At 52.7% G+C, this 24,291-nt stretch overlaps 2 protein-coding genes across 3 annotated transcripts; both read left to right on the forward strand.

Moving 5' to 3' along the window:
• The first annotated feature begins 432 nt into the window (after positions 1-432).
• Positions 433-10,320, forward strand: DACT3 (dishevelled binding antagonist of beta catenin 3). The gene is made up of 4 exons (XM_020898068.2): positions 433-750; positions 6,377-6,473; positions 6,634-6,786; positions 8,056-10,320. Exons 1-4 carry the CDS (start codon positions 502-504, stop codon positions 9,453-9,455), a joined length of 1,899 nt encoding a protein of 632 aa, XP_020753727.2. The 5' UTR covers positions 433-501; the 3' UTR covers positions 9,456-10,320.
• A 6,989-nt stretch (positions 10,321-17,309) lies between these two features.
• Positions 17,310-21,414, forward strand: GNG8 (G protein subunit gamma 8). 2 transcript variants are annotated; one of them, XM_020898013.2, is made up of 3 exons: positions 17,310-17,361; positions 20,708-20,793; positions 21,140-21,414. In XM_020898013.2, the coding sequence occupies exons 2-3, from the start codon at positions 20,710-20,712 to the stop codon at positions 21,266-21,268; spliced, it is 213 nt and encodes a 70-aa protein (XP_020753672.1). In that variant the 5' UTR covers positions 17,310-17,361; positions 20,708-20,709; the 3' UTR covers positions 21,269-21,414. The 2 variants fall into 2 exon arrangements, with proteins under 2 accessions (XP_020753672.1, XP_020753673.1); XM_020898014.2 differs by having other exon boundaries at positions 17,311-19,513.
• The last annotated feature ends 2,877 nt before the right edge of the window (positions 21,415-24,291 follow it).

Consider the following 24,291-nt stretch of genomic DNA (forward strand, 5'->3'; position numbering starts at 1 on the left):
CCATTCTCTATTTATAGATCACCCCCGCCCTTCTCGCGGGACAGTCCAATGGCAGCCAGAGCTCTCCCGCAAGGGGGCGGAACCAGTTGCGGGATGGGAGAGACTAGGACCAATGACATCCGGGCAAGGGAGGACTTGTTTCATTGTGACGCGTGGGGGCGTGGCCATGGCCAAAAGGGCGGTGAGAAGGGGGGCGTGGCGAGGAGGGCCGTAAGCCGATCGAGTAGGCAGCTGCGAGCATGCGTCCCTTTGGAGGGTGCACAGCAGAGCATCTTCGTAAGGAAGGGTACCAGCCAATAAGCCGGGGTTGCTCTGTCGCCGGGGGCGTGGCCATGCAGATAAGGCGCGGGTGGGCGGCCCAATGGGCGGGCGCCTATGCAGATGAGACGGTGACAGCCGGGCCAGCGGGCGGGCTGGCAGGCGGGCTGTTGGGGCGGGGAGGTGGGACCGGGAGAGGGGTGGCCGCGGGGCCCGGCCGGTCTGGGGCGGGGGGCCGCAGCCATGATCCGGGCCTTCTCGTTCCCGGTGAGCCCCGAGCGGGGTCGGCTGCGGGGCTGGCTAGAGGGCAGCCTGGCCGGGCTCTGCGAGTTACACTGGCTCCGGGAGAGGCAGGAGTACCGCGTGCAGCAGGCGCTGCGGCTGGCCCAGCCCGGAATGGGGGGCGCCGAGGCCGAGGACGAGGAGGACGCCGACGAGGACGAAGATGCGGCGGCGGCGCGCCGGGCCGCAGCGGCCCTGGAAGAACAGCTGGTGAGGGGCCACCTGTCCTTCCGTTCCTGTGCCCTCGTCTGTGTCTGTCTGTCTGTCTCGGTTGGATGCTCAGACACCCGTCCGGGTGGGGGAGGGAGGAGGGGAAAAGAAGAGGGGGGTGGGGCTGGAGAGTCTGGGCGGCGGGCGGGATCAGGCCTCCCCGCCCCCAAACTGAGAAAGGGGGCTGCATCGCCTCTGCCGGACCCTCTTGTGATGCACAGGGCCGCATTTCCTACACCCCTTCCCCAAGGAAAATCCATCTGGGCGCCAAGTACGTGTCAAGCCCGGGCTGAGTATTTGGCAGGCGTTGTCTTCTTGCAGCTTGGGGGATAAGGGGATGATAGTACCCATTTCATAGAGGAAAAAACCTGAGACTCAGGGAAGGCAAACGACTCACCCAAGGTCACACAGCCGGATCCAAACATGACCCTCTCCTGGTCTCCCTATCAGCGCCCCCCCCCGCCCTCACGTCTTCCCTAAGTCCTGGTGCGCTTGGAGATCTACGGAGGGGGCTGGGAGGGGGGAGGGGATCCTCAAGCCTCCTGAGGGAGGGATTGCTGCCTTGAGGAAGTTCAGTCCCTTAGGATCCCACGGTGATCTCGCCTCTCTGGTGACACTTTCCCTCCTTTGCTACCTGGTCACAGCCCTGCTTAACCCAAGTGGTGACAAATTGAAGCAGCATGGGAGTCTGACTTCTAGACACCCTGGGTGCTTGGTGGAAGATGAGGCAAGGTGTCCAGAATGACTTAGGGAGCATCACCCCTCTCTGCCTCTCTTTGTTATTCCTTAATTCTCCTGGGTTTCTTGCACTCTCTTCCCTCCTGACACATCTCTGTGACTTTCTGTGCCTGTCTGTCTGCCTTCTCAGTCCTCTGTCTCTCTGTCTCCCTTGGTCTTCCTTTCTTGCATTTCTTCCTGCCCCACATCCCTGTCTCTCTCTTCCCCTCCCCCCCAGCCTGCCAGGCCCCAGACCCCAGCTCCACTTGCTGATCCCATCCCCAAGCCTGTGTGTGGTCAGAGCTTCCCATTTGGGGAAACCTGAGCCGAGGTAGCAGGGGGAGGGGGCTCTCCCTGCTATTGACCTCGACTGCCCCCTCCTCGGATGGGGAATGGCGGGAAGGTGGGGGTAAAGTGAAGCCAGACTCTGGGGCAGGACGGCCAGCCCCTCCCCCCACCCCCCCACCCCGCCCCCCGTCAGGAGAGGGACCCTGCACATTCTTCTGTGGAAACAGAAACAGCTGTGGGAGGCCCCACCCCCTCCCAAAGTTAGAGCCGCGCATTGTGGGGGCCCTCACCAGCTCACCCCACCCTAAGCTGGCTGGGCTTGGGAAGGCACCTCCCATCCCTCCAAAGAGAGGCAGAAGGCATGGGGATGGGCCAGCTGTGTCCTGCCTCCCTGCCCCTCATCCTCTCCCTCTCTGCCTCAGTCTCCCCCTTTTCTGCCCCTCTGTCTACTCCCACCCATCAGTACTCCCCCCCTACCCCCACCCCCAACAATCTCCAAGCAGAGCTCCGTCCCTGCATCAGGGAGGAGGCGGTGGCAGGCAACGGGAGGGAGACAGCGCCACTGAGGGAGGAGCAGAGAAGCGCTAAATATAAACTCCTCTGGTGTTGGGGGTTCCTGGGTCCTTCCAAAGAGGGGGTGGGGGCCTCCTCTGATCCCTGAACCTCTGTTGTGTGATGCTCACCCCTTCGACTCCTCCACCCCACCACCCAGGGATACACTCCCTTTGAAACAAGAATTGATTGGGGCCAGAATTGATTCGTTTCTAGTAGGAAAGATAGGGATGCAGGGAAAGATTAGGGGGAACCTCAGAGAAAAGAGGCAAGAATCCTGAATGGGGCAGGAGTGCTGTTCTCTCCCGCCAAGGAAAATGGTCCCCTTCCAGCAAGAAGGACTCAAGTTAGACTTGCAGAAGGACTTCCTAACAGAGATCAAGGGAATTGGACACAGACCAGGGACTTGTGAATGGGGGCAATAAAGGTCTGGGAAAGTTTGGGCAAAGGGGTCTCCAGAGGTCCAAACCACATTCATCTTAAACCTGCCTGAAGTGGGCAGCCTCAGGCCCACTTGCAAATGGGCTTGCAAAAAAAAAAACCAAAAAGCCATAAGGGGCACTGTGAATAGGCAGAGAGCCAGATTCAGGCCAAGGACCTTCTGGTCTTTTAAAGATTCATCTCCTTGCAGCTGGGAGGATGAAGAAATGAGGTCAGACTTGCAAATAGGGGGGTGTTGTAGGGTCCAGGCACTGGGGAGGAAGAGGCCTCTGCTATTTATCTTCCTTACTCCTGCTCTTCCCTGAAGTGGAAGAACTGAAATTGGACCTGCAGAACTTACTGGGGAAAAAAATCTTTTTTCATTTATTTCTAATTACACCAGTAAAGCATGATTTTATATTTTCCCTGTTAGAAATTCATGGCTTTCATGTAATAATAAAAGTCAGTGTTTATTTAGTGCTTAAAAGGAACTGCTGTTTAAATTTGTTTAATCCTTACAAAAACCCTATTGGAATCAAAAGATGCCCATGTTACAGACGAGGAAACTGAGGCCCAGAAACCAGCTCAAGGTCATACAGCTGGCAAGTGGCTGTGAGTTGAACTTGAACCCTGGCAATTCGGCTCCCAGCTGTGCCTCCATAAACACTTCATCCTACCATCCAGTCCCCTCATCCCTCCCTTGACTCCCTAAAATCCACCCTCTTGCCTGTGATCATCATTGTCACCCTGGTGTGAATTCTGCATCTATGTACAAAAACAACCTACATTCCAAAATATGTAGAGTTTGCTTTGCTTTTTTCAAATTCCAGTTTCTTGGGTGAGGTATCAGAGACTATAGCAGTAGTTCTTAAAGTGTGGCCTGATGGACTAGTAGCATCACCCAGGAACTTGTTAGAAATTCAATTTCTTAGGCTCCTGCCTGGAATCAGAAGCTATGGGGGGTCAGACCCAGTAACTTAGCTTTTAACACAACCCCCAGGTAGTAGTTCTGACTCATCATTATACTATACATTCTGCTTTTGTATTTTTTTTTGACTGTGCTAGCTCTGCGTTATGGCACTTGGGCTGTGTGTTGCAATGCACAGGCTTCTCTAGCTGTGGAGTGTGGGCTTAGTTGCCTCGGGGCATTTGGCATCTTAGTTCCCCAACTAGGGATCAAACCCATGTCTCCTGCCTGGTGGATCTTAACCACTGGACCACCAGGGAAGTCCCTCTGCATTTTCCTTTTTTCACTCCACAATAGGTCTTGATGATGGTTCTATTATATAGAAATTGCCTCATTCCATTTTAACAGCTGTATAGTATTCTGCTGTATTCATTCATTCCTTTTCCAAACATTTCCTGGGTACCTACTTTGAGCCAGGAACTGTCATAGGCACTGGGACTGGGTTGGGGGGCTGGTGACAGGGACGGCGCAGCAGTATACAGAACAGACCCAAATCTCTGCTCTTCTGGGGCTGGGACTGACGATCTGGTGAGAAAGACAATGAACAAATGACAGCCTGATACATCATTTTAAGTCAGGAGGTCATTGCTGCTCTGTTGGGGGTGGGGGTGGGGGGAAAAAGCAGAGCAACCCAGGTGCAGAACGATGGGGAGTTATTTTGGAAAGAGTGATCAGAGAAGGGAACATGTTAGGCATCTGAATGAAGCAAGGGAGGGAGCCAGGAGAGCGTGCTGGGGAAACACATCCTACTGAGTTAGGAGCATGCCTGGTATGTTCAGGGAACAGTCAGGAGGCCAGTGTGGCTACAGCGGAGAGAGCAAGGACATGATTAGTGTGGGACAGGATGTGGGATTATAGGGGTGGTCCTTGATGTGTTTTAGCCATCCCTGACACTGCATCATGCATCTGCATCCCTGGAATCTGCTCAAGGATGACACCACTCTGAGCATCTCTGTCCACTGAGCTCAAAGTGAAAAGATCTGTTGACTTTCCTCCCAGATACAAGCCCAGATGGGGGCTTCTCTTCTGGGGGGGAGGGGTAAGGACCAGGGCCCAGGAGAGCAGCCACAGGAATAGGAAGTTGGAGGGGGGGTTGTCTGCGGGGGAGCCGGCCAGTCTTTCTGCCCTAAATAGGCAAGCCTGGGCGGCTGCCCTCTCAGCCCCTCCTCCCCCCTTCCCTCCCTCCCGCTGCCCGCCTGCCGTCCAGACAAGCCGCTTTTGTCTGAGGGTCAACCGTCAGCCCGAGGCTGCCCCCACCTCTGGCCTCACCCAGATCCCTGCGAGACTCTTCCTGGCTCCAGTCCTGTTTTTCAAAAGCGGGTTAAGTCCTAGTGTCTTGGAGACCCCATGTGTGTTGTTTCAGCCCCTGCCCCCACCGTGTCCCAGTCACTCCCCTTAAAGGGTTTCACCTTCATTTATTCACATCTGATAGGAGGTGGTCTTTTCCTGCAGCACAAAGGATCCAGGGTAGACTCCATCGACATTTCCCATGGGGATGAGGTGCTGTGACAGACACTAGGGCTTCTAGGTGAGGATGGAGCTAAGGCAGGAGGAGGAGAGGTCCCTGCTGGAGGCAATGGAACCCCCTGGGGTTTGCTATGGTAGTTCCACTAAGGCTAGATTCACAGAAGGGCTTTCCAGTAAGCATTTGTTGTTGATCAGTCGCTAAATCATGTCAGACTCTTTGCGACCCCATGGACTGTAGTCCACCAGGCTCCTCTGTCCATGGGATTTCCCAGGCAAGAATACTGGGGTGGGTTGCCATGCCCTCCCTCAGGGAATCTTCCCAACCCAGGGATCGAACCTGCGTCTCCTGAATTTCCTGCATTGGCAGGTGGATTCTTTACCACTGAGCCATCAGGGAAGCCCTCCAGTAGACATGAGGGGATTCTTTCTGAGGGGTGCAAAGATTTATATAAATTGTGGTCAGCCTGTTTTACCCAAATGAGGGACAGAGCCAGCCTGCAGCAAGAAAAACTTAAGGAAGACTTGCAGAAGGACTTTTCATTGGTGATAAGGGGCACTGGGGGGACTTCCCTGGCGGTCCAGTGGCTAGGACTCTGAACACTCCCAATGTGGGGGCAGGGGGGGGGGTTAGATCCCTGATCAGCGAGTTAGATCCCACCTGCTGCAACTACAACCTGGAGCAGCCAAGTAAATAAATAAATAAATATTAAAAAGCGGGGCCATGAGGGGAGGTGGAAGCATCTGAGAAGAGAGAGTAAAAGTCTGGGGGAAGGCAGATGAATGAATGGCTGAGAGATCTGCTGGGTCCTGAACACTAACTTCTAGCAGTGACCTGCCTTTACAGCAGGAAGACCTGAAGTTATGCTCAAAGAGCATTCTAATAGGGGTTAAGGAGCCATGAGCTCCAGATGGAGGGAACAGCTGGTAGAGAAGGGACAAGAGATGGGGCCTTTGGAAGCCTTATCACTCACACTTAAGAGGGAATGAGGTGACTGCAGCATGAGGGACTGGAGTTAGACGACCAGGAGGACTTTCTAATGGGTTGAAGAGACAGAAATATTGAAAGGAATCCTGGAAGTTGGGTACTGCTTTTACCTTTTTGAAATCAAGCCTCACTGTCAAACCGAAACTCTGCCCATGAGCTGCTAGAATAGAAGACCAGTTGACAGAGGACTGGGGGCTCTTCTGATCATCTTGCTCTCCCTACCTCCTTAGGAGGCCTTGCCTGGGCTCATCTGGGACCTGGGCCAGCAGCTGGGAGACCTGAGCCTGGAGTCTGGGGGCTTGGAACAGGAGAGTGGACGCAGCTCGGGTAAGCATGGGTAGAGGTAGTGTGGTCTGCCTGGGCCCCCCCACCCCACTGTCTCCTGTTTCTCAGGCTCCTCACTCTGCCTCTTGATCTCCTCCCCTCCACCCCATGTCCGCCTTTCAGGCCCCCCTGATTGTTTTCTCCCCTTCTCTTTGAAATCTAGGCTTCTATGAAGACCCCAGCTCCACGGGAGGCCCGGACTCACCACCCTCGACTTTCTGTGGGGACAGTGGCTTCTCTGGCTCTGGCTCCTATGGACGCCTGGGTCCCGCTGAACCCCGGGGCATCTATGCCAGCGAGAGGCCCAAGTCCCTAGGTAAGGTGGGTGGGGTTGGGCCCCAAGAGCTAGGCTTTTGATCACAAGCATCTGAGTCAGATCAACCTGGATTTGAAGTCTGGCTGTAACTGTCCCTTTCTGTGTGATTTTGAGCACATTCCTTCTTTCTGGGTGTTATTTCTCCATCCATTAAAATGGGATTCATAACAGCATCTACTTCACAGGGAAGTTTTGACTATTCAGTGAGCCTCTGCCCAAAGACATTGGAACATGGCACATGGTAGCCATTCAGTAAATCGCTGCTATTCATTTGTTCAACTACCTTTCTTTCTGAGTCCCTACTATGTGCCTTCCTGGCACATATCATAGGGGTGAGGAATAGAGCAGTAAAGAAATCACTGTCTTCATGAAACTGACATTCGAGTGAAAGAAATAGATAATATACAAGATAAATAAGTAAAACATCTAAGATATTAGATTTTATTTATTTATTTAATAAGCTCCGTGGTGGTTCAGACAGTAAGGAATCCACCTGCAATGCAGGAGGCACGGGTTTGATCCCTGGGTCGGGAAGATCCCCTGGAGAAGGAAATGGCAATCTACTCCAGTATTCTTGCCAGGGAAATCCCATGGATGGAGGAGCCTGGCGGGCTACAGTCCATAGGGTCACAAAGAATGTCACGTGACTGAATGACTTTCACTTTTCATTTATTTAATGGTCAAGTCCCATGTTAAGATCTTAGTTCCCCGACCAGGGACTGAACCCATGCCGCCTGCATTGGAAGCACGGAGTCTTAACCCCTGGACCACCAGGGAAGTCCCTAGGATAGTAGATATTGACATGTACCATGAAAATAAAATTATGGAAGGGGATGAGAGCATGTCTCTGGGAGCCGGGAAGGGAACTGCAACTGTAGAAAATATGGCCAGAGACGGCGTCACTGAGGCTGTGACGTTGGAGTGGCGCCCTAAAGTAAGAGCGGGAGTGGGTCAAGCAGACATCCTGAGAGAAGGGTAGTTTAGATAGCAGGAGCAGCCAATACAGAGACTGGCCCCGTGCATCCAGGAGTTGGAGGTCAGACACGCAGAGGCAGGACGGACCATGCAAGGCCTTGGAGGCCGCTGTGAAGACTTCGTTATGAACCTGATGTGTGGAAAGGGGTGAGAGCAGGTGCTTCGTTGTTACTGTTGTTTCTAATGGGAGTGGGAGAGTAGGGCAGGCGGCAGGCAAACTGCTCCTCCTAGGCTCATAGGGAAAGGGCTTTGAGAGCTTCTCCTCTCTCTTCCTTTTTTGCCTCCCTCCCCTAGGAGACGCCAGTCCCAGCGCACCCGAGCCAGTGGGCGCTAGGGCAGCCGTGCCGCGGTCCTTCTCGGCGCCCTACCCGACGGCTGCGGGGTCTGCGGGCCCGGAGGCCTGCTCCTCCGCGGAGCGACGAGCCCGCGCGGGGCCCTTCCTGACGCCCAGCCCCCTGCACGCCGTGGCGCTGCGCAGCCCACGGCCCTGCGGCCGCCCTCCCCCGGACTCGCCCGAAGCCGCGGGCGCGGGGCGGCCCCTGGACGGCTACATCTCGGCGCTCTTGCGCAGGCGCCGCCGCCGGGGGGCGGGCCAGCCCCGGACCAGTCCCGGGGGCGCGGACGGGGGCCCGCGGCGCCAGAACAGCGTGCGCCAGCGGCCTCCCGACGCGTCCCCGCCCCCCGGAGGCGCGCGATCCGCGCCCGAGCCCCCGGTGGAGCGCGCGGGGGTCCGTCCCGCCAGCCCGGCCCCGTTGGGCCGCGCCTGGGCCTCGCCGTGGGAGGCGGAGGCGACCCCCGAGCCCGTGGCCCCGCCCGCTGCCCCCTCGCCCCCCGACAGCCCGGCGGAGGGCCGCCTGGTGAAGGCACAGTACATCCCGGGCGCTCAGGCCGCCACCCGCGGCCTCCCTGGCCGCGCGGCGCGCCGTAAAGCGCCCCCTCTGACACGGGGCCGCAGCGTGGAGCAGTCCCCACCCCGGGAGCGTCCCCGGGCCGCGGGCCGCCGCGGACGCATGACCGAGGCCTCGGGCCGCCGGGGCTCGCCCAGGGCTCGCAAGGCCGCGCGCTCCCAGTCCGAGACCAGCCTTTTGGGCCGCGCCGCCGCAGTTCCTCCAGGTCCCCCCAAGTACCCCACAGCCGAAAGGGAAGAGCCTCGGCCGCCACGGCCTCGCCGTGGTCCAGCACCCACTCTCGCGGCTCAGGCCGCCGGGTCCTGCCGCCGCTGGCGCTCCACGGCCGAGATCGACGCTGCCGATGGGCGCCGAGGCCGGCCCCGCGGCCCCGCCGCCCGAGGCCCGGGTCCTGGCCCATCCCCGTCAGCTCCTCAGCGCCGTCTGCTCTACGGCTGCGCGGGCAGCGACTCGGAGTGTTCGGCCGGGCGCCTGGGGCCCTTGGGGCGCCGGGGCCCGGCAAGCGGCGTTGGCGGAGGCGGCTACGGGGAGAGTGAATCGAGCGCCAGCGAGGGCGAGTCGCCTGCCTTCAGCTCCGCATCCAGCGACTCCGATGGCAGCGGTGGCCTCGTGTGGCCGCAGCAGCTGGTGGCAGCCACCGCAGCCTCCGGGCCAGGGGCTGGTGCGGGTGGAGGGGCGCCTGCGGGCCCCGCCAAAGTCTTTGTGAAGATCAAGGCTTCCCACGCGCTCAAGAAGAAGATCCTGCGTTTCCGTTCGGGTTCTCTCAAGGTCATGACTACAGTGTGAGTTTAGAGGTTTGCTTGGGATCCCCCTACATGGCCTCTGCACCACTACACCCCCCAATCACTGACCCTTCTACACCTCCTTTCCAAAGACCACCATTCTCTCTGCTTCCAAAGACCCTTCCTCACTGCCCCATTCATTGCAGTCTGGGTTGAAAAGGCTCCTCCTCCACCACAGGGAGGAATTGGGGAGGAGCCCTGTTTGACCCAGATGAGCTGCGGACTCTGCAGCCCTTGGGCTAGAAAGTTCCCTTTCTGTGGGCCTCACTTTCTTCATCTGTACTATGTCTGTACTATGGTATACAGAAGGGGTAATTCAGTTTGAATTTCCCCATTTTAGTTTAGACAGTTAGTCCGTTTTTTCTTCTTCGTTTCTCTCACTGAGCCCTCTTATTCCTAGTTTCCATGCCCAGTTATGGCCCCCGTTCACATTCACAAAGTGCCCCCCTCCACGTCCTTGAACCCTTAGGATATCCCCTTAGCACCCTGGTCAGAGACTCTGTGGCTGACCCAGAGGGTGCTTGCAGAGTGCCCTGGAAAGGGAAGGAGCACTGACTTTGGGGTTTTGAGGGTCAAGTAGGAGTTGGTGACACCAGGGAAAGACTCTTTCACCTCCCTCCCTGGACAGATATGAAGGATTGGGAGGTAGAAGAGTGGAAGGAAGATGGCTTCTATCTCGTGGCACCCCCTGTGAGAGGGAGTGGGGGAAGCCCAGGATGACCCTCAGTTGTTCCAATCCAGTATTTTTTTCTTTTTTTTTTTTTAAATTACTGTATTTATTATGACGATGGTGACTCCCCAGTGCACAGGGGGGCCAGAATCTGTGTGTTTCTTTAACCTCTTTGTAAATAAATGCACAGTGTTACATATGTGGTGGTGGACTTTCCTTCTGTGGTTAAATGGACTTTTCCTTTGGACTACTATTTATTGAGCAACTACTGTTTGCTTTGGGTATGGTAATGTCAGAACCAGATGTTAAATCCTAGCCTAGGTCTCAATAGCATTTTTTTTTTACCACTGAATATTTTATATCAATGAATCTAACCTTAGGTTGAGTTTTGTTTGGTCATAAATATGGTTTCATAAAATGGAAATAATACAGAAATAAAAAACAAAATGTTTAGAAATGGAAATAATATAGGTAAAAGTGACAGCCCCAAATGCCTTCTCTCAGAAGTCATCATAATCAGTTTGATGTGCATCCTTGTATGTTTTCCTTTATGTGTTTGCATACATGTATGAATCCTAGTAGCTATATAAATATATGAGACTATACATATGCATGAAGTGAAGTGAAAGTCGCTCAGTAAAGTCTAACTCTTTGCGAACCCATGGATGTATAATCCATGCAATTCTCCAGGTCAGAATACTGGAGTGGGTAGATCCCCTTCTCCAGGGGACCTTCCCAACCCAGGGGTCGAACCCAGGTCTCCCTCATTGCAGGCAGCTTCTTCACCAGCTGAACCACCAGGGATGTCCATATATATTAATATACATATAGTTATACTCTGTCCAGCTAAAACTATTTACATAAGTTGAGCCATATGTATACACTGTTTAACAATTTTTTAATCTGTGCCTGGAGATTTCTATATGGGAAGGGTTTTAATTAGTTGAATTTCTTTGAGGGGTTAGTACTATTTATTAGCTTTTCTGTTTATTTGTTTATGCTTTTCTATTTCTTCATATGTCAGTTTTACTAAGTTGTATTCTAGGTGTTTTTTCATCTCATCTAAATTTAGGTGACGTATTTTCCTATCACTGTAGTAGCTGCATATGATTCCAATGGGGTTGGGGTTACCCATGATCTAACCTTATTGTCAGCTCCTCAATTCTTTCTATTTTAGACTTTAAGAGCCTTCTTAGTGCAGTAGGCAGTGCGTCAGTCTCATATTTTAGACTTTAGTGCAATTGTTTCTTTGTATATGCCTCTTTGTGCATATACATATTTCTGTAGGATCCTAGAAATAGACTCACTTGGTCATTACAGTACAATCATTTGAAATTATAAAAAATTAAAAATTAAAAAAAATTATAATTGACATAGTCACAATTCCTTCCACTGAAACTACCCTCAGTTGACATTTCCAACAGTAATTTCCGAGAGGCCCATTTTTTTTCACCCCTTCACCAAACAAGAGATGCTATTAATCATTTTCATTTTGCCAATCTAGGGGAAAAAATGTTTTCATTTTAATTAGCATGTCTCCCTACTCTCATACAACACATTTTGTATGCTTGTTGACCCACTTGTAATTCTCTGAATTGCCTGTTCACACCTTTTGCCCATTTTTCTTTTGGATAAGCCCAATAATTGTACTAACTGCATGGATGGGTAAATAGAGACTCAGAGAGGGGCTATTACCCTGGTCACAAAGCAAGAGGGAGCCAGGACTAGGATCCAATCTCCACCTGACTCACAGTCTGAAGAATGGGTATTTGTTGCTGCATTGACCTTTGTGACTACATGGGCTACACGGGTGTGTCCACCTCTCTGTCCCTTTGACTTCTGAGAGAGTAAGGTCTGCTGTACTCACTTGTATGTCCAGGGCCCACTAAGGCAATCTGGATATAGTAAGGAACAAAACAGAAAAAAGTCCTTGCCCCGTGGAGCTCCCCTTCTGGTAGGTGTGAGTTGTAGTGGTGGTGTGTGTGTGGATTAAAAGATACTTCCTTTTACAGCAACAAAGTTTTTTTTTTTTTACTTTTTTTTTTTTTTGCTTTTTTTGCTTTTGGCTGTGCCACGAGATTTGCAGGATCTTATTTCTCTGACCAGAGAACTGGGGCATTGCACTGAAAGCGCCATCTAAAATCACTAGACCACCAGGGAACTCACAAAGTTATTTTTTAAAGTTTCCGGGAAAAGTCATTGCTTCTCAGGCCCTTGGGAATATTTCTCCCATCTCTGTTTCATAAAAGGAGCAACTAAAGCTGAAAGGGGGAAGGGACTTGTCTAAGGATATGCAAATCACTCAGTGGTCAAGATGGTTGAAGTGCAGATGGCTGACCTTTCTTCCTTTTTAAGACTTTAGTGCTTAATCATAAAAAAATAACAACCAACACTCTATGAGCACTTACTATATGCCAGACTATTCTCAGTGACTCATTTAATTCTGACATTCTCACGGAGGTGGATATGATTCTTATGCCCATTAAAAAAATTATTTATTTATTTATTTGGCTGTGCTGGGTCTTAGTTGTGACGTTTGGTATCTTTAGTTGCAGCATGTGGAATTTAGTTCCCTGACCAGGGATCAAACCCAGGGCCCCCCTGCATTGGAAGCCTGGAGTCTTAGCCACTGGACCCCCAGGGAAGTCTCTCTTATGTCCATTTGGATGGAGAAACCCAGGCACAGCTCTCTGGAGTCACTTACCAGAAACCAAGAAGTAGCAAAGCCAGACCTTTAAGTTCAGACTGCCTACGAGTCCATGCTGTTAGCCACTGCCCCATCAGCCTATTTCTGTATGGATTATCTCTAGACAGATACACAAGGAACTGCTCACAGGGATGGAAGCTGGGTGGGTGGCGGGCAGGAGGGGATGCTGATACAATAAATATATAAATTCTATAATTTTTAAAAGGTGATAAGGACTGTGAGGGGGAAACTGAGCAGAGATGTGAAGGAATTGGGAGGGATGGGGAGGCAGAGGAGTTTTTAAGTAGACTGATCGGGGTGTTCTAATTGAGAGGGTTACTTTTGAACAGAGACCTGAAGGAGGTGGGGAGTTGAAGCTTGTGGATCTCTTGGGAAAGAACCTCCCAGGCAGAGGGGTCAGCCAGTGCTGAAGCCCAAACAGTGCCTGGTATGTTGGCAAAATATTTGGGAGTCCAGCATGTCTGGAGCAGTGAGTGACAGGGGGAGAACGGGGCCTGGGGAGGGTGTGGGGGAGGTGAGGGCAGAGAATGGTCTAGACCACTGCATCACGTGGGGTCTCATGGGCCATGGTGAGGAATTTGGTTTTTATTCCTCCAGAGAGATGAGAGCCATGGGAGAATTCAGAGCAGAAGAGCAACTTAGATGTTTGGGGTGTGGGAGGAGGGGGTTAACAGCTCTATTGAAACATAATTCACTACCATAAAATTCGCCCATATAAAATATAGGACTCAGTGGTTTTTGTTTAAAGTTTTTTCCCCCTTGTGATGAGAGCTTTTAAGATGGACTCTCTTAGCACCTTTCAGACATGCAATACAGGATTATTAATTATACTCACCATGTTGTACTTTGTATCCCAGGACTTACTTGTTTTACAACTAGAAATTTGCTTTTAACTCTCTTCACCCATTTTGCCCATCCCCCAACTCCTCAGGCAACCATCAATCTCTCTCTGTCTAGGAGCTTGTTTTTGTTTTTAGATTCCATATACAAATGAGACCCCATGGCATTTATCTTTTTCTGTCTGACTTATTTCATCTGTTGTCCATCCATGTTGTCACAAATGGCAAGATTTCCCTGTTTTTTATGCCTGAATAATATTCCATTATATTCACATTTTCTTTATTCATTCCCATCAGTGGACACTTAATTTGCTTCCACAGTCTTGGCTATTGTAAGAAATGCTGCAGTGAACATAGGGATAAATGTATCCTTTTCAATTGCTGTTTTCATTTTCTTTAGATAAACACCCAGAAATGGAATTGCTGGATCATATGGTAGTTCTGTTTGTTTGAGGAAACTCCATACTGTTTGTCCATTGTGGCTGCACCCAGCTTACATTCCCAGGAATAGTTCGAGAGGGTTCCTTTTTCTCGACATCCTTGAATGACACCTGTCATTGCTTGTCTTTTTGATGATGGCCTTTCTGATAGATGTAAGGCAATATCTCATTGTGGCTTTGATTTGCCTTTCCCTGGTGTTTAGTGATATTGAGTCTTTTCATGTACCTGTTGGCCATCTGTATGTCTTATTTGGAAAGATGTATATTCAGATCCTCTGCCCATTTTTTTTTTTTTTTGACTGCCCTGGGTCTCACTTGTAGCATGTGGGATCTAGTTCCCTGACCAGGAATCAAACCCAGGCCCTCTGTATTGGGAGCGTGGCACCTCAGCCACTGGGCCACCAGGGAAGTCCCTGCCCATTTTTTAAAATCAGATTTTCTTTTGCTTTTGAGTTGTATGAGTTCTTTATATATTTTGGATATTAGTTCTTTATGTATTCTGGATGTTAATCCCTTATCTTGTACACAGTTAGCAATGCACCCCATTCAGTAAGTTGCCCTTTCATTTTGTTGATGATTTCATGTGCAGAAACTCTTAATTTGATATAGTCCTACATTTATTTTTGCTTTTAGTGTCAAATCCAAAAAATAAAATAGTATCTCCACATCTGATGTCAAGTAGCTTACTGCCTATGTTTTCTCCTAGGGCTTTTGTGGTTTCAGTTCTTAGGTTCAAGTACTTAATTCATTTGAGTTAACTTTTGCATAAGGTGTAAGATAGGGGTCCAGTTTCATTCTTCTGCATGTGGCTGTTGAGTTTTCAGAACACCATTTATTGAAGAGACTATCTTTTCTCTATTGTATATCCTTGGCTCCTTTATTATAAATTAATTGCCCATGTATGTGTCAGTTTATTTCTGGGCTTCCTATTCTGGTCTGTTGATCTATGTGTCTGTTTTTGTGCCAGTACCATGCTGTTTTAATTACCATAGCATTGTAATATAGTAAGAAATTAGGGCACATGATGCCTCCAGCTTTGTATTTCTTTCTCATAATTGCTGTGGCTATTTAGGGTCTTTTCTGATCTCACACACATTGTAGAATTGTTTGTTCTATTTCTGTGAAAAATGCCGTTGGAATTTTGGTGGGATTGCACTGAATCTGTCCATTGCTTTGGATAGTATGGACAGCTTAACAATATTAATTCTTCCAGTCCATGAACACAGGATGTCTTTCCATTTATTTCTGTCTTCTTCAGTGTCTTTTATCAAGGTTTTATCAATGGCTTTTATTACAGTCACAGAGTTGTCCTGTGATTATATTATCACCACAGTAAATTTCAGAACATTTCCATCACTCCAGGTAGAAGCTCTGCATCCCTTATCTGTCATCCTACAGTCTCCCCAGCCCGTGGGGATCCACTTTTGTAGATCTATTTTTGTCCTTATAGAGTGGCCTGTTCTGGAAATATATGTGGAATCATGCAATATATAGTCTTTTGTAACTGTGTATTTCACTTAGCATAATGTTTCAAAGTTTATCCATGTTGTAGCACATGTCAGTACTGCATTTCCTTTTATTGCCAAATGATAGTCCCTTGTTTGAATAGACCACATGTAGTTTATCCATTTATCAGTTGATGGACATTTGGGTCGTTTCCACTTTGGGGCTTTTGTGAATAATTCTGCTATGAACATTCAAATACAAGTGTTTGTGTTACTACATGCTTTCATTTCTCTTAGGTAGATACATAAGAGTGGAATTGACGGGTTATCTGGTAACTCTGTAATCTTTTGAGGAACTGCCAGTGTATTTTCTAAAACGGCAGCATCATTTTACATCCCCACCAGCAGTGAATGAGAGTGTCCGTTTCTCCATATTCTCACTAGCACTTGCTACAGTTATCTTGGGACTTTGTTTTAAACAGGGTCCCTCTGGCTGCTCTGTGCCTAACAGGCTGAGGGAGACAGAGGTATTAATAGAAGCTGGAGACCCAGTGAGTAGGGACTATAATTGTCCAAGCTGCAGAGCATGGTGCCTGGACCAGAGGAGGTGAGAAGTGACTGGATTGTGGACAGACTTTGAAGATGGAGTTAATGGGATTTGTTGCTAGAGCAGTCGTGGGGTGTGAGGAAGGGAGGGGGGATCAAGATTGACCCATCAACTGAGATGAATAAGACTGTGGTAGGAAAGGGTTTGGCAGGTGGAATCAGCTCAGTTTTGAGCAACTGAGTTTGAGATACTGCAGACGTTCATATGGAATGTGCGGTAGGGATTGGGTATTCCATGCTAGATTTATTGTTGGCAGTCACCGCATGTTTCTTTAATAATTCAAGTCAGAATTGAATCTGCAATCCAGGGTCTCAGTTTCTCCCTCCAGAAAATGGGATCAGGAGTACCACTGTCATGAGGCTGGGGAATTCCTCTGCAGCACAGGGAAGGATTGCACATCTGGAAACCAAGGCAATGCATAGAGTGGAAAGGTCCGCAACCGGGAAGAGAAATGGAGGTTACGCTTGGTTCAGACAGTGTCCGCCTGTCCGTCTCCCCGCCCCCAGCCTCTGGCTGCCATTAGAGACGGAGGGAAGATTGGGTCGTCACCCTGTCTTTCCCCGCTCTGAGCCGTGTTTCCTCCTTCGGGGCTGCCCGGGCCAAAACTGCTGATGGAAACCAGCTGCGGGAGGCGCCGAGGTTAGGCGTAAACCCAGGCCCCTCCCCGGCGCCGGCCGACCCCGCTAAGGGAGGGAGACGGGGGCGCCCTAACTCCCCTCCGCTCTTCCGCTGCCGGGCCCGGGGCCCTGGCACGTCCGGCGCGCCTGATGCTTTCCAGATGTGAGCCTAGTTCCCCTCCCCCCAACCTGGCCCTGCTGCTCCCGCGCGATAGGGTGTTGGGGAGCCAGGGTCCGATATCCTCCTATCAAATTGGGGACCCAGGCCTGTATCCCCTGCCGGCCGGTCTCGCTTCCCTGTTCAGGCGGTAAAAACCCAATTGGGATGGAATGACTGCAGTAAAGACGCTTCTCTCCCCGACCTCCACGTCTTCCCGGGGTTCGGCCTCCGCCCCTCCCGCAGCTAGCTAGGGAGGCGAGGTCAGGAGCTGGCCCCCAAGACCCGCCCCTCGCGGCAAACCACACCCTGGACACGCCCCCAGATAAGCCCCTTATAAGCCCCGCCCCCGAACCACCCCCGCCCCGTCGGCGGCCCTCAGGTCTTGCCTCCGGGACGCTCCTCTGCCGTCTGGTCCCCTGCGGAGGGTGCGGTCGGTCGTGTCTGTCTCTCTACCGCGTTCTGTCTGTGTATCGGTGTCCGTATTTCTCAGTCACAGTTTCTGACTCTACTTTTCTGTCTGTGTGTCTCTCTTATGCCCTGCACGTCTCAATCTCTGCAACCCTCTGCCTGTCTCTGTCTCTCTCCTCTCCAAATTTCCGTCTCTGTGTCCCTATCTCTGCCTCTGTCTCTCCCGGCATCTCTCTGTCCCTCTCTCTGAATTTCTGTGTCCCAGTCCATCTTCAGTGAGCTTTCTCTAGCTCCCTCCACCTTCCTGTGTCTCTCCCACCTCTAATTCCCAGCCGGCCGGCGGGGGCGCTTTGCCCTCCGGTTTTCCACCTCCTACGGCTTTGGCGCCGGCGGGGTGGGAGGTTCGGCGGGCCGCGGGCGCCCCCGTGTGGCCGGCAGGGAGCTGTCAGGAGACGACTGCGTGCTGAGTGTGCAGCGCCCGTTAGGGGTGTGTTCAGGGCAGGACACTGTGGGCGTCCGTGGGTGACACTCGCTGTGTGTGTACTACTTTGAGATCGCGCGTGACGTCCAGAGGTTGTGCGTAGCTGTGTGACCTTGTGAGATTTTCTGTGACAACCATAAACTGGGCGCGTGACTGTGAAATCGTGTTCAGTTCAGTTCAGTCGCTCAATCGTGTCCGACTCTTTGCGCCCCCCTTGGACTGCAGCACGCCAGGCCTTCCTGTCCATTGCCAACTCCCGGAGTTTATTCAAACTCATGTCCATTGAGTCGGTGATGCCATCCAACCACCTCATCCTCTGTCGTGCCCTTCTCCTCCTGCCTTCAATCTTTCCCAGCATCAGAGTCTTCAAATGAGTCAGTTCTTCAAATCATGTTACACCGAGACATTGTGTGTGACCGTGTATGTGACATATCGGTGACTGCATGAGACATCATGAGTTTGGGTGTCCCTGAGACACTATTTGGGGGACTGTGACATCGAGAGACCATGTGTGAGCAAGAGGTCATGTGTGACTGTGCAATATGGCGAGGATGGGAGAGGTGTGTGTCCACGGGGAGATGGTGTGTGAGAGAGGGCAAGAATGAATGAGAATGGCCCACCAAGTAACGGTGTGAGAAGCAGTGTGAGAGACCTGTGGGGAGGGAAGCTGAGTGTGAGTGACCTTGTGAGTGTGTGACAAGGATGTGTCAGCCACAATGATGATGTGTGAGATGCTGGGTGTGACTGTGTGTAACACAGGTCGTGTGGGACCCTGAGAGACTGGCAGAGTGTCATGACAGTGCATTAGAGAGTGTGCAACTGTCCAGGGTGCTCAGATGAGCGTGCAAGAGAAACCTCATGGGTGTAAGTTTTGACACTGGGAGGCTGTGGTGTGAAGGCAGCACCTGTGTGTGATACAGACTGTGTGAGGCTCAGCAAGACATCTTGAGAGGTTGTGTGTGATCCTGTGTGGAACTGTGTGTGTGTATACATTTGATGCTTAGAGATCGTCCCTTTGACTGTGGTTGTATAAGATGTCACTGGTGGTGATGGGCCTCTCAAAGAGATTGTGAGGGACTGTGTGACATTTTGAGAGGTCGAGTGACTGTGGCGCTGCAGAAGGTTAGGGTGGTTCAGGAGACTGTACACAGCGAGGAGCTGTGCATCTCTGCGAGGGACTGTGAGTGTGATTCTGTGTGCTGAGAGGGGATCATCTGGGATGGGGTGACACAGAGGTTGTGGGTGGGACAGGGTGGCAGAGCGTATGTAATGGTGTGTGAGGCTGTGTGGGACCCACAGGAGAGATTTGGATGACTGTGGGATAAATGTGGCAGAGCGGGGGGGGACTCATCCTAAGAGACTCTTTACCTGTGAGAGTGTGTGTGTGTGTGTGTGTGTGTGTGTGTGTGTGAGTGTGACAGAGATAGAGACAGAGATTGAGAAGGGAGACAGACAGAGAGAGAGGAAGGGAGAGAGACACAGACACACAAAGACAAAGAGAGAGATGGACAGACGTAATGAGAGGACCCAGAGAGAAAAGACGCAAGGGTGATGGGGATGCTGGTGGCAGGAGGAGGCGGGTCCTCAGGGGCTGTGCCCCAGGAGAGGGGGCGGGGCAGAACTGAGCAGGGGACCCAGACGCTGTGTCTCTGCCACCCGCCTGCCTTCCCAGCCCTGAGCAGCAACAGGTAGGTTGCTGTGGTCCTGAACCCCGACAGCTGGTCCCTCTGCCTGGGAATGAATGAATGAATGCGTGAGTGAATGAATGACTTTATCCTTGCTCATCTCCATCAGCCTGTCTTCCCCTCTGTCTCTCCGTGTGCCCCCTCCTGCACCTCCACTTCCTTCTGTCTGCCCTGCCCTTTCTTGCCTCTCTCCCCTCTAGCACTGTCCCTCTAGCGCTCTATGTGCCCCTCTTTCTGTTCTCTCCCACCTCCATCTCTCCATCTCTCCCCAAGCCTTCCATCGCCCCTTCTCTTTCCTCCCTCTGTCCTTTTGTCCGCTCTGTGCTTCTCTCTCCCTGTATCACTCTCTTTCCTCACACCCCTGTCTCCCTCCCTCCCTCTGTCTCTTCTCTCTCCATCACTCCATCCCTCCTGCCCGTCTCTCCATCTTTCTCTCCCTCAGTCTCTTTATTCCCCCCTCCCCCTCCCCGTCTCTCTCTGTTTGTCCCTGTCGCCATCCTCCCTGTCCCTCTCCCAGTCCTAGCTGGGTTGCCCCCTTCTCCAGCCCTTTCTCTGGCTGCTAATGAGCAGAGGAGCCTTTGAGGTGGCCAGGGCTGGGATGGGGGGCTCCCCGAGGGGGGCGGAGGGGGCAGCTGCTGCCAAGGCCCTAATGAGGCCCCCTCTGCGCCCCTCCCGCGGTGATCTTAATTCCTTCTTCTCCCTGGAGCCAGCGCTAATTGGCCTGGGGAGGGCCCCCTTCTGGCTCTTGTGCTCTCCCCAGGAGGTGAGGACACCTGGATCTCTGGATCCAACACCTGTGTTCCTGTCCTTCTGTCCCTCCCTCCACTGCTCCTCGGCCTCCCATCTGTGCTTCCCCCTTGCCTTCCCTCTCTTCTCTCTGTTCCCTCCGTCACCTGCCTCTAGGTACCCCATCTGTGCGCCCCTCCAAGCCTTCTCTTGGCCCTCTTGGCCCTGTTCATTGGTCCCTCTTTCGGCCGGCTTCTTGGTCCCCCATCCACGCAGATTTCCATCTCTCCCCTTTTCTTCTGTTTTTCTGTCTCTTCCTCCACTCTGGGCACCGCATCGGTGAGCCCTTCCACGCACGCCCCTGTTAACTGTGTTCCACCACCACCGCCAACCCTATCTGGGGACACAGCTTTGCCCTAGCCTACTCCTTCGCCTCCACTCCCACCGGCTTTTAACCTTTTCCCGCCGCAGCCATGTCCAACAACATGGCCAAGATCGCGGAGGCCCGGAAGACCGTGGAGCAGCTGAAGCTGGAGGTGAACATCGACCGCATGAAGGTGCTGGGTCGGGGTGGGGAGGAAGGCCGCGGGCTCCGGGGCTGGAGTCTGGACGGGTTAGAGTTGGGAGTGGAGCCGGGAGTCCGGGTGGAAAGATCCCCTTTGGAACCGGACTGGACTCCAAGGAGGGGGGTTGGGAGGGTGAGGGTGAGGGGTTGGACCGATAGGGGGCGGGGTCAGACATGGGGCGGGGCCTAAGGGCGGGGCCTGACCATGGGAGGGGCCCGGGCAGGGGGCGGGCCTGACTAGAGGAGGGGCCCAGGCGGGGGCGGGGCCCAGGCGGGGAGGGGCGGGGCCCAGGCAGGGGCGGGGCGGGGCGTGTACATCTCCCCCTGGGTGCCCGCAGGTGTCGCAGGCAGCGGCTGAGCTCCTGGCCTTCTGCGAGACTCACGCGAAAGATGACCCGCTGGTGACCCCGGTACCTGCCGCAGAGAACCCCTTCCGAGACAAGCGCCTCTTCTGCGTCCTGCTCTGAGCCCTCCCGGCTGTTTGACCCCCACCCCCCGTCAAAATATGAATCCAATAAACGTGGTGACTGCGGGGGTGCCTGTGCTCTCGGGGAAACTGAGGCACGTGCAGAACTTGGGGCCACCATGGAGGAGCCCGTGTCCCTTCTCATACCTTCTCCGTGTGTGTGGAGTGGGGGCGTGGGGCGAGGTTATGTGGATACTGGGCCGGGGGGGATTTCAGAGGATATCCTGCGTCCTGGCTCTGGCCTCCACGGAGTGTTCCCACAATCCTGAATTGATTTAATCGTCCCAACAGCCCCAGAAAGCAGTTGGCTACTTGTATGAGGAAACTGAGGCAGAGGAGGTCCCTTACTCAGAGTCACAAGATAAGAGATAATGGGGTGAAGACTGGATGCTCCCGCTCTCTGAACCTCTCTGCTGGCGGCTCTTCTTGCCTCTCTCCTGGGTTGGAGGTCCTTAAAATACCCAGTACCCATCTTTCTCATCCCCCGAATAATTCCAGCCCCCTTTTTCACATGGGCCTACTCCCTACCACAGCCCCACCCCCACAAGCACCAAACTTGTCTCTGTTCCTTTTTTCATTCTTCCAAACACTCTTGGTCCTGTAAGGGTTGAAACAGGGGTCATGGACACGACCAAGACAGCCCTGGCCCTGGGTTCCTGGGGTTCAGAATCCAGTGGGAATGACAGACCTGTCCTCAGATAGTGATGATTCAGAGTGGGCAGGGCTGGGATGGGGGAATTCAGAGGGAAGGCCTGACTCAGCTTGAAGGTCAGGGAGGGCTTCCTGAAGGAGGGGACATCTGAGCTGGTACACGGTGGGAATTAAATGTGGGGACCCAGAGAAGAGAGAAGCGGGACTACAGAAGACAAATCAGTATGTACATTCTTTTCTATTTCTTTTTTGGGGGGACATGGATTACGGTGACAGACCTGATTCCTCTTCTGTGTTTCTCACTTCATACACTGGTGATCTCCAGGACCTGTATTTGTTGTTTAGCTGCTAAGTTGTGTCTGACTTTTGGGGACCCCATGGACTGTAGCCCACCAGGCTCCTCTGTCCATGTGATATTCCAGGCAAGAATACTGGAGTGGGTAGCCATTTCCTTCTCTAGGGGATCTTCCCCACCTAGGGACTGAACCCATGTCTCCTGCGTTGCAGGTAAATTCTTTACCACTGAGCCACCAGGGAAGCCCTTTAGGACCTTTATAGCCTGCAGTTGAATGACAGTACTTCACATAAAAGCCCATCTTGATGGCTTCTTCCATTTGGAAGGTCTGGGTGACCTCAGAACTGCATAACCTCCAAGGTGACCAGAGGCTATGAGATGGGGCCCTGGCTTTCCAGTTTGCCAAAGTTCCCACCACACCCTATTGTCTCCCAGTGAGGGACACTGGGGGTCAGATACTATTTATCACAAAGCCTGTGCCAGGAGCTTCTTACAGAGAAACGAAGAGAAATGTAAAATGCCTTGAACCCATGATTCTGCTGAAAATGAAGAAATGCAGACTGGGTGAGCTATGGGCTTAGTTAATTGTTTAACCTGGTTGGTCTGAGGTCCACTGAGTTTGCGACCCCTCCCCTCTCCACATGCCCCCTTGTCTTGAGTCTGCACCCCTGGATCTGGTCAAGATGACTCCCTGGGCCTCCCCTTCCCAGAGGGGCTGTGCCTGTGTCTGGCAAGTGCTCCATTATTCACATTGAATTAGGGTCCCCTGGGCCCCAAATCTGAGCTTCCTGTTGAATTGAGGCAAGAGATGCTGTAATTACATCTCTCTCCTGCCTCCCACCTCTCAGCCTGGCTCCGGCCCTGGTTGCATCATGTCTGTGGGAGCCCCGGGGGAGATGGGGGGACAGAGAGAGCCAAGGATGAGCTGAAGGGAGGAGGAGTGATGCTGAGGGGAAGTTGCCAGAAGGATTCTGGAATTTCACAGACTCAGCATCCTTGCATCTTAGAACCTGAAATGCAAAGGAATCTCAGAAACTCAGAGGGCTGGAATTCTGGAGTGTTTGAACCCTGTGGGGCCAGGATGGTGGGGTCCTGTCCCCTAATTGGGCTAGGAATCCGGAGCTTCACACTTCAGAAGTGTACGGATTTCTTGAGCCTGGCCTGTTAGACCCTTTGAACCCTGGGAACTTGGAGTTGGTCTCGGGGAATGGGAAGCTGGGGAGAAAGAAGCAAGTGGGGTTGGCTGACCTAGTGGTGGGGCAGGGAGCTGGAGGAATGTGTGCCTGCCTGGAGGAGCAGGGCTGGGTGAGCCTGTACCCCGACTGAGGCTGGGAGAGACAAGAAGCCAGAAGGGAGCAGTCCTGGGTGACCAGCCTCCAAATCGGATAATCTCATTAGTGGGTATGATTCTGGGGCAGCACCCGCTTCTGTTTCCCCTTTCCTGCCCCTCCCAGCTGTGAGGTCAGCTCTGGGGTCAGGCTCAGGCCTGGTCAGAGCCAGGCCAAGAGGCAGAGGTGAATACCTAGGGAGGAGCTGGCATTCAGCAGTTCCCTCCCACTTCACTCCAAATCCCAGGGCTTCAGGCTGCCCCACTCAGCTGTCCTGCCTCCACACCCCACCCCACATCCTTGGCACTGAGGGGCCGGAGAGTAGGAGTGGAGATAGTGGAGCCAGAAGGAGCCATAATCATGGCCATCACTTATCAGGAGTGCGGTTTCACAAGCCCCATCTCACTCCATTCTAATGGAAGCTCCCACAAGGACTCTCCTTACCCCCATTTTACAGACATGGAAGACCCACACGGAGAGATAACCTGGTCAGCTGGGGCTTGAGGTTGGAGTGGGAGGAGCCAATGGATGATCTCGGGAGGGGCCGGAGGGGTTCAAAGGGGGCCTTGAGGGACAGAAGTGAGGGGATCCCAGGGGAGGCACCCAGCCCAGACAAATGCAGGGCAGGGGCAGCAGAGTAGGGACACCAGGGGCCAGTGAAGGAAGCGGCAGCTAGTAGGTGGGCAAGGGCCCATTGTAGGGTGGAAAACGGGGTGGTGGGCAGAGAATATTGGCCTCTAGCTGTAAGGG

This window comes from Odocoileus virginianus, chromosome 20 (assembly GCF_023699985.2).
Source record: "Odocoileus virginianus isolate 20LAN1187 ecotype Illinois chromosome 20, Ovbor_1.2, whole genome shotgun sequence".
NCBI classification, from domain to species: Eukaryota; Metazoa; Chordata; class Mammalia; order Artiodactyla; family Cervidae; genus Odocoileus; species Odocoileus virginianus.